At 33.1% G+C, this 10780-nt stretch overlaps 1 protein-coding gene across 1 annotated transcript; it reads right to left on the reverse strand.

Moving 5' to 3' along the window:
- Positions 1–8220: 8220 nt before the first annotated feature.
- Positions 8221–9830, reverse strand: LOC120576951 (uncharacterized). The gene is made up of 3 exons (XM_039827818.1): positions 9762–9830; positions 8948–9079; positions 8221–8437 (listed from the first exon to the last, which is right to left on the reverse strand). Exons 1-3 carry the CDS (start codon positions 9828–9830, stop codon positions 8222–8224), a joined length of 417 nt encoding a protein of 138 aa, XP_039683752.1. The 3' UTR covers position 8221.
- Between the last annotated feature and the right edge of the window lie 950 nt (positions 9831–10780).

The raw sequence follows: 10780 nt of genomic DNA on the forward strand, positions 1-10780 counted from the left end.
CAATACATAAGGTCTATAAAGACCAAAAATAACTCTCACTCCAAAGATATCATATATCAGATATCATAGCGCATCAAATTTGAAAGAGAGGTGACTTTTTTCTGTTTTCGATATGTGACTTCTTTCTTTGCTTTCAAATTGTCACTACCCCATTTGCTAATATAATAGAACAAATAATGTTTTACCAAAAAAATATAATAGAACAAAATAATGTTATTTGATTGATTATCATGTGAGCATCAACATATGATATGATTTGATTTATGTTTTTATCTTGTTCAATATCCTTTCATGACTATCAACCAGGTTTTAAAAAAAATTATGGTCCATTCGATCGTCATAATAAGATAATTATATCATATTATGTCTCAATTTAATATTTGATGAGATAATACCAATATTAAATTTCTTTCATTTTATAATAATAATTGTTAATTTAAATGTTCAGTTGACCGTATTGTTAGACCGACATCCTCATTCATATTCTAACCCGATACTCCTAGTTGTGTCATTAAATTTCCAGTGATACTTATGAATTGGTCTACAACCAAAAAAAAAAATTAATTTAATATCAAAAATGTCTTTAAAAACAATTTACATCTTTTTTTTTTTTTGAAGAGACACAATTTACATAATTATTAGAGGAAGCCCTTGGCTCAGGGACAAAAGGAAAGGTAGAGAAAATAGAAAAACACTCTAATATTCTCAAAGAAAAGTTATATTATTTGAATGATTCAATGCTTGAATATGCTTGAGTATGCCAAAACACTAGGTGGTGAGCCTTATTTATACTACTCTAGGAAGGCTCTCCATTACAAACTAGAAAAATCTAGAAACAAAGAAAAGTCTAGAGATATGGATATTTTAGTATATAAAACTAGAAGATCTAGAAAAGTCAAGACTTCCCTAGTGCTTATTTAGTAGTGTCTAGTAGTTTCCTTATTATTCCCTAGTATTCTAGAGACTTCTATATTATTCTTTAGTGTTCTAGATACTTCCACATTATTCTCTAGTATTCTAGAGTCTTCCATATTATTCTTCATCATTCTCCCCGGGTTGGAGAAGACTCGTCCTCGAGTCGAAAGTCTTCTTCATCACCAAAGTATGGTGAAATATCAGCAACATTGAAGGTAGCATAGACTCCATAGTAATCCAAGACAATGGAAAGATGAAGTAAATGGTTCAAGAAACAACTCAAGCACAAAGTTGCGATTAGTGAAGTGATTGTTTCAGCCATCATGAAAATCGAATCTAAATAGGTTCAGAGCAGATATATTATTATGCCATAAATTCAAACAGGAAAAACATGATTATGCAATTCATATCTCTCTCTTTAAGACATTGTTTCAAACAAACACCTGATGAGGAATTTCAATGAAACCAAACAACGACATAAGAAAGAACACCAAATGAGCAATTTCCACCATATTTGCAATGCATATCAACCAAACAAGTGTTGCACATCATACTCTTCAACCTGCGCATAAGAAAGAATCAATTATTACATTCCTTGCAACCTTGCTCTTTCTATCGCACATTTTCTGAAACAGTTTCTCAAACCAGCAACCCTTCTTGTGTGTTGAGGAAAAGAAGCAGGAAACTGAACCACAAAAATAGAGACCAAACAATTCTCTGATAAAACTTACAACTGAGTTATTGAGAGAGTAACTTGTAGGAGTCACTCCCTCAATAGAGACAACAAAATGAGATGTGAGAACTTGTAAAAAGAGAAGTATCCCACAAATTCCCTAATCTTTGTTTAATCTCAAATTTGTAGTACACCTCCCTTTTCATAAGTTCTCTACCCCAAAATTCGATAAAACTGTGTACTACTGTATGAACAAAACTGAAGGACATGTCCTGATTTTATAGCTAAGCTTACTCACTATATTTCATAAAGTTCCGATGTGGGGCTTATTTTTTGTTTTGAAATTCATCTAACTTTGATATATACTCGATATTGGGACATACCCTGACTTTGTCCACAACAATATCCTTCCATATGGGACACTGTATCTATTACAAAGATGTTGAGCTTTTTATGCTAACTAGCGTCTCCTGAGGCACCGATTAAGGAAGTCAAAAGAGAAAGTGACACTTTTTATGTTTTTGAGGCATTGACTACATAACTTCAAATGTAATACTCCCCCTCGGACATTGGTTAGCGTTTCCCTTGTAGTTATAACTCTTAAATTTTAATCAAACTAATATCAGTCATTCCATTAATTCCTCTAAACACATTTTCACTTAATAATTCATCTTGAGCCTCTAAATCACGTGAAATGCTTGAATTTGGAGCAGAGATCAAACAAGTTGAAATTGAAATGCTCTCTAAGGTAATGTGACTTCCATATATTGTATCCTCCCCCTAATCCCATTTATAAGCAAAAAAACTATTCTTTAAGGTTCATTGAATATCTAATGTATTTGGTCCAATAGCAGTTTGTTCAAATTCCGTTACGCATCAGTGTTATAGCCACTATTTGACAACGATTTGTTCAAATTCAGTTATGTTATAGCACCTCTGTCTAACAACATTGATAAAAAATTACAAATAACAAGTGTAGCACAGCAACAGAATGCCAAAAGATTTGCTAGCTCTGGTCAATGCTAAAATAATTCAACAATGGTATACATGATAATTAAAGGCTAAATTACCTTTTTGGTCCTCTAACTATTTAATTGGTATCGGATTGATCCTCTAACTAAAAATTGATTTATTTCGGTCCCTTAAGTTTCTCACTGTTACTACATTTAGTCATTTCCATTAAATTTAATTAAAAAACGTTAGGGTTTGTTAGATCATCATCTTCCTCATTCAACTTCATAAAAACATCCAACATAAAACCCATAAGAAGAAAAAACCAAGAAAAACCAATAAAAAAATTTCTCTCCCTCTCTCCTCTCGCATGGCCTCTCTCTCAAATTCTATTTTATTACCTTCCCTAATTCACTCACCACCAATTCTATTCCATCCAATTTCGGTTCACCCCCAAATTCGAATTTTACAGATTTTTAAGATCCAGAGATACAAAGAATTCAAATTCGAATTTCGGTTTCAGCAAATGGTACAAAGAAATTCAGAAAACTTCAACTCTATTTCTCAATCGCTTTGGGTTGAGATATCAATTTCTCCCAAACTTCTTCTTCTTCTTCTGACCCTCTAACTTTCACAAACCCTAATATGTTGTTTTTGGTACTCCTTTTTCTAGTTGTTGTGGCTGCTGGGTTGTTGTTGTTATTGTTTGTTGTTGTTTCTGGGTTGTTGTTTTTGGATTGTTGTTGTAGGTTGTTATTTCTGGGTTGTTGTTGATGATGGGTTTTGTTATTGTTTGTTCTTGCTCCTGGATTTTGGGTTTTGTTTTGTTGATGGTGTTCTTCCTATTTTTCAGAAATTGATGAACCCTAACGGTTTTTAATTAAATTTAACGAAAAGGACCAAAATATGTAACGGTGAGAAACTTAAGGGACCAAAATAAATTAATTTTTAGTTAAAGGACCAATCTGATACCAATTAAATAGTTAGAGGACCAAAAAGATAATTTAGCCAAAATTAAATTTGGGCAAGAGCAATGTATTTTTTTTCACATTGACAAAACACAAAGTGCATTTAGATGTTTAACACTGAAAAAATTGTGACTTCATAATAAGGATAATTTCAGTAGTTTCTTCTAATAAAGAATTCCAATGATTAGCAGCAACACTAGTTTTTGAGTTGCAAGCCATTCACAAACTCTCTCTCTTATAATGCACTCATCACTTGCTAGATGATATATGTACTAAATAATGAACATGTTTTTATATTAACAATGACATAATAATACTTCCTCCGGTCCTTTTTATTAGAAACAAAAGTGAGAATTTTTTTTGTCCTTTTTATAAGAAGATTGATCAAGTTTCAAGTATGTTTGAAGCTAAATTTCATTTGTGCCCTTATTAATTATGAGAGATAATATTAAAAGTAAGTAAGTTGATGGAATAAAGAGTAATTAATTTAATCATATATATTTTTTTTAAATGTAGAAGTGTATTAAATGAATATGAATATTATTTTTTTTAAATGTAGAAGTGTATTAAATGAATATGAATATTTTTAATGTATTTTCTTGGTGTTGATGTTTTATGTCTTTTGTTTCTTGTATAAAAGATCGAAAGGAGTATATTACAATGAATAATTGCAAAATTTCCATGACAAATAATAATGTTAAAATGATATGTTAGCCTTGAAGATCTTAGTGGCCTATCTCCCCTTTTCCCTTGTGAGAATTACATGAATATAATAAGTTTTTGAACCAACAAATACTTTGATCTTTGTACAAAAAAATGGAAAGCGTTAATAGAATCCTACAGTAGGAACATAACCACAAGTGGAATTTCCACGTTGCGAGGCAGTAAAAATAAAAACAGTATCATGTTGTATAAAATAGAAATTACCAAAAAAATAATTCAACTCTCAAATTGAGGGGCAACAGAATTTATCCGCCATTATCCATTCCAATTTGAGAATATAAACTTCAACTCTCAAACTGGAATATGAATTATGGGAATAAGTTATTAACCCCAATATAAAATGTTTGTAATGTCTACCAATGAACAATAAAGAATGTCATACGCTGCTTTTATAGCTAACTTACTATGTATGCATTACAATGTTTCCGATGTGGGACTTGTTTGCTTTCAAACTGTCACTGTGCAATGCTGTTATTTTTTTCTTTCTTCCAAAGTTAAACTGAATAATATGTCCTAAATTCCACATAATTTGCTATGAAAACACTCCTCTGATGAAAATCAATCCTTGTGATGAAAAAATGACGAAAACTTGATGATTCAGAACCAGGAACTAGATCATGTACATGCCATGCCAGTGCAACAGAATTGCGTCGTAAATCAATGGACACTCTTCAAAGAAATAAGTATGGAGCTAATTTGAAAACCATCAGCATTTTCCAGGTCAATTACAACTTCAGTTGTCTGTTCAAACAAACCTATGACATCAACAACATATTTCTAATGTTTCATACAATAATTAAAACAAAACAGAGCAAAGATTCATTCATACACTAAAAATAATAATAAATAATGCAAAAAATGAAAAAGAACACAATTAACTAATCATTTTAACATTCGGCTTTACTCTCGGCTTAAAAGTTTAACTAAAACAAAGAAAATATTAGCAAACCCTTGAGGAGAAGCAGGAAATTTAACTCAAAAATTTAAGAAAATGTGCATCGGGTCTGCAAAATAGAGACCAAAAGTGACTCTCAACATCTTTCCACTGGTGGGAAGAGAATGAGAGTCACAAACTACATAGATAACAAAATGAAGCATGCGAGAAGTTATCTTACGGGAATCAATGGCAAATTTGAAACATATATAGGTATTACCTAATTTGTTCGATATCAAATTTACTCACCGCTCCAGCTAGATAAATCCTCAAACTCATACTCAGAAAGCCTTGATGAACAAAGCAGAGAACACGCGTTGGTTTTATAACAAAACTTACTCTCACTATATTTTACAAAGTTCCGATGTGGGGCTTGTTTGTTATTAGCGACTTACCATGTGACCGAAAAAGTCAATTGAAGAACTTCACCATAAAATTTTCCTTTATATTTATTTATATTTATATCAATAAATATACCATGCTTTCCTTCCCTCAAAAAAAAAACACCATGCGTTCCCTTGAAAAAAAAATATGCCATGCCTAACATTGTTTTTGACATTTTTTTTATGAAGATTAAAAAAATTTAAGGGTGTGTTTGTTTCAAGTTATAATTGTTGATTCCCGGGAATAAAATGATTGGAATGTATATGCCTATGTTTGTTACAAGTTTACTTTATTTTATTCCCAGGTATAAAATGTTCCTGGGAATAGAAAAAATTTCCCAAGGAAAAGGGTGGGAATAAAGTTCCCATGGAGATGGGAATAAATTCATAAATAGTTTACCTATTATAATCCCTATTTTTATGGTTCCTAGGAATATTATAAAGCTAACCAAACATATTTTTCCTAAATTTCTTGGAATAAAATTCCCATCTTTATATTCCAAGGAATGTTATTCCCGGTTTAATACCAATACAAATTTAATATAGATACCGAGTTATCTAACCGAATCATCCAGTTTAATCCGGTTTCATCATGCGGTTCGACCAGTGACCCAATGGTTCGACCAATGACCCAGTGACCCAATACCCTAACCAAGTCGAGTTTTAAAAATATGGTTCACATTGTTCATTTTAATTAGTCCACATCAGCGAAAGGTAATTTACCCAAAAATGTGTAAAGGATAATCTAAAAAAAACCTTAATGTGAAGTAGATCAAGAGTAACCAACCAAATTATAATCACCCAACAAATGCTTCAAGTATTAGCCTATTTCCTTTGATATGATGAGAATTACGTGAATATGAAAGGAGATAAGAAAAAATATACCAATCACGTAAACATTTTTTAACCATCAAATGCGTCGATCTTCTTCTAATCACTCCAATCTAAAATCCATCATGAAAATTATTGAAGGAGATGAGAAAAAATATACCACTGTAATACATCAGATACCACAGCTACTAGCTATATGCATTCATTTTAGGTATAATTTTCTGCTTATAAGACATATATGGTTACCAATTGGCATAAGAAATTGCGATACCATTTTCAGTTAACATGTTTAGGTTCTTATATTCCTTAAAAAAAATGTTTAGGTTCTTATATGTGATTCAGATATGACTCTAAAACCTAACATCTTTTAGTCGCTTTCGTCTTATTTGAAAATCAAGTCATCCAATTCTTATGTTCTAAACTTTGAAGGTCTAACTAGATTTCTAATATTTTTTCAACATTGGCATAGATTCTAGGATGACAAAGGTAACCAATTGGAATTAAAATAAATGTAAAAAGATTAGATAAATCCTCAAACTCATACTCAGATAAAAACTGTTGACTAAACACATCATATAAGCATAAATGTACGGTCAACTGTCTTAAGGGTCTAAATGGTTTTTCTATCATGAACAAATTTGTACATGTTAAAAAATTTAAAATGGTAAGTTTATCTTATAACTTGTGTCTTTTATATTAAATATACAACTTTTTAATAAATAATTGATGCTTTTTAATAAAAAAAAGTTACTACTTTGTTACCTTAACATTACATGCACATGTTAGACAAACTCAGATCTAAAACCAAAGAATTTTTATTACAAGAATAAAATCTAAATATTTCATTTACAAAGAAAAATAAAAAATTACATATATTACAATGCGTTAAACACTATTAACACTTTTAATTTTTAGGATTAAGTTTGTGGTCCCTATAAATATCTGTAGTTTCGTTTTTAACCCCTATAAAAATAAATCACATTTTTTATTCTCTAATTTTCCGCTACAGCTTTGTCTCTGCTGTTAAGTGACCTCTAACGGAGCTGACATGGCACTGACATGTCATTATTTAAATTAAAAAAAAAATCAGAATTTCTGTTTAATGGTTTTTTGCAAAAAAAAAAAATGATGGGAAATTATGAAACTACTAAAGTACCCCAATTTTCAGAAGGCATCAATTAAGCAATAAAGAAAAGAAATGAGTGAATCATCAACTTAGTCCCTGAATTATCACGGGTCGGCCAAATTCGTCCCTCAATTATGCGAAATATCAATTTAATCCCTGAATTTGTTAATTGTCAATCAATTTAGTCCTTCTGGTCAAACGGGCCGTTAACGGGGCTGACGTGGCCGTTAACCTCTTACATGTCATACGCCACGTATGCAAGGACTAATTTGGCCGATAATTCCAAACATTTTGAAGGACTAAATTGATTGATTTGCAGAAATTTTTTTGATTTCTTCCCAAACAACTCTTTTCTTCCCCAACGACTTTGTCTTCCCCAATTATATAAAATTGAAACCCTAATTACACAATCTATAATCTACATTCTAATATCACCTAAATTTCCTCCAATAATAAGTGGTCCAGTTCTTCCCCAATTCAAAAAACTTAAAACCCTAATTTTTTTTGTATTGAAGCCAAAATCCACAAAATTTCTTGAAGCAAAACGCTTGAAATTGAATCTGAAATGATGAGGGGTGGGAATATGGGAAAGTCGAGCTTCATCTTCAAGCTGCAAGTTTAATGGTTATGAAAAGAGGTTGAAGATGATTCATAAATGTAACCTTCAAATACATCCCCACATCATAATAAAAACCATCAAATAAGTCCTTGAATATTTTAATCATATATCAAATTGATCCTTGAAATTACAGAACACACAAATTGAAACTGAAATATTACATAGGCAAAAGTCATAGGTAATAAGTCATAAGTCTGAGAAATTACATAAGCAGGAGTTGGATGAGCTGGTGCAGGACCCCTCATTGGTGTATTCTTAGGCCTATCAGCTGAAGGAATCGGTCCTCTAAGGCCATACCTCCTTGGTGCAACACTCTGAAATTTCAAATTCAATCAAATTAGTCCATAAAATCATAACAGAATCAATCCTATCAGTCCTTCAATTAATATACAAATTGTTGCCCTTGCACACTCCCATACCACCCCTCTCAATTCCTTATCCTTTCATTGTTTTGTGAAGTTCCTCCATAGATGCATTGCACAATATCTATGTGGCACCCCTGGCATCACTTCTTGCATGGCTGGAATCAAACCCTGCCTATTTTAACAATTACAGAATCAATATTCCCTGAATTATATCACTATCCATCAAAGTAGTCCCTGAATTATACTACTTACTATCAAAACAGTCCCTGAATTATATTTCTAACTACCAACATAGTCCCTGAATTATATTAATAAATATCAAAATAGTCCCTGCATTATTTTACTTACTATAACATCAGTTCTAAAACTATAACATTTTCAGCTATTACTATACATCAGTATGCATGCAAAAAAGGGACATAACATGAATGAGAAAAAGACTAAGATGGTTATTCATACCTTTTGCATGTCTGAGATGAAGTTCCATCCATTATGCTCATAATTTCCAAGATCTTTATGTAGTAATTCCAAAAACCATTTACAGTTATCTTTATTCTCCACATCCACAATGGCATAAGCAATGACATAAATCTGGTTATTTCCATCTTATCCCACAGCAAACAAAAGTTGCCCTCCATAATACTCCTTAAGAAAGCATCCATCTAACCCAATCAATGGAGATGATGATGATTTTGGAGGGATGACAATGGAGAACGTTTTAGCGGGAAGGAGAAGAGTCAAGGATGTTTTTGATGTTTCTGAGTAAAATGTGAAGAAGGAGGAATATGTAATGCAGGGGCAAAATGGGAAAAGCATGAAAAAATTAAATTGAAAAATGAAAAGTGAACTTTTTCCAAATCAATCAAATTCGTCCCTGAACACGTGGCTTCCTTCTTGCCACGCGTACAAGACAGCACAGCATGCAAGGCGACATGTCAGCATGGCTAACGGAGCCCGTTAACGGAGGGACCTTTTTGATTGACGTCTGATAAATTCAGGGATTAAATTGATATTTCGCATAATTGAGGGACAAATTTGGCTGACCCGTGAAAATTCAGGGACTAAATTGATGGTTCACTCGAAAAGAAATAGATTCACTAGAGATGTGGCTCATTTAAACCAGAAAATAACAATACCAGAAATCAACTAAGAGTATCGCAACATCCCCAAATCACTTCACCAATCAATACTCTCGCCGTCAATCACTCCCTCCGATCGCAACTTCGCCGCCAATCACTCAATCCGATTACAACTTTGCTGTCGTATCTCTCACTTCGCCACCGTATAACAACATCGAGCTTCTCACTTCTCCACAATATCTCTTAGTCTCACAAATTCTCATCTTCGACACTCTTTCGATTCTCATAACAAAGTTCAATCAGGTGTTTCGAGAATGCATGTAAAGTGTTTGATGAAATGCATGTGAGGAATTTGTTGGTTTCATAACTCTAATTTCTACCTGTATTTCAATGGCTCCGCCTATTTGTTCTTGGTCGTTTCTCTCGTCACCTGAGACGGCGCCGCCGGGACCAAAGTCATTCGCCCAAGCAGTGTCCGCTGCTGGGGAGGACAGTTTGCCTTTGCTTCCTCCTAAGATTATCGTCGGAGACACCGTTCGCATCAAAATCACTCAACACGAGTATGAAGCCGAACTCTCAGAGTGCCTTCGCAATCGTATTCAGAGCCACTACGCTCGTATTCTCGTTGATGTGGATATGTTTGGTAAAAAAATTTATTCTGTTGTGGTTGAGAGGGAAGGTTATGTTTTCTCGGTAACCGTTGAGTATGAACGCATTCCATCATTTTTCTCTCATTGTAAGATGTTAGGACACTTTATTCAACATTGCAACCGTATCAATAATGCACAATCCTATGCTGCTCCAAGAAACCACCAGAAAAAACCTTTTCAACAGGCTGAACCGTCCAAAAAAAACCGACTCACTCAACAACCAATTTACTCCAAATTAGAGTCCCTTCAATCCAACATTCACAAGCACGATGTCTGGTGCTCCCACACATGTTACTGACCCTGTTGAGGTTTTGGTTTAAAACACAAAATGGGTTGATTTGAATAACTCTGATCATGAGGGGCCATCTAAGGAAGGATGTGTTGTGGATGTGGCTGACATTGCAGCAACCCAGAAGAGTGGTAACTCTTCAACACAGCCTCTTCACAACTCTTTTGACCTGCTACTTGAAGATGGTGAACTTCCTTCAGGGGAGGTAAGGTTAGCTAACAAGGATCCTAATCACATTTCCAATGTTACTTTGTTGTAGAGTACGGAAATTGTT

Source organism: Medicago truncatula, chromosome 7 (genome assembly GCF_003473485.1).
Source record: "Medicago truncatula cultivar Jemalong A17 chromosome 7, MtrunA17r5.0-ANR, whole genome shotgun sequence".
In the NCBI taxonomy this organism is placed as follows: Eukaryota; Viridiplantae; Streptophyta; class Magnoliopsida; order Fabales; family Fabaceae; genus Medicago; species Medicago truncatula.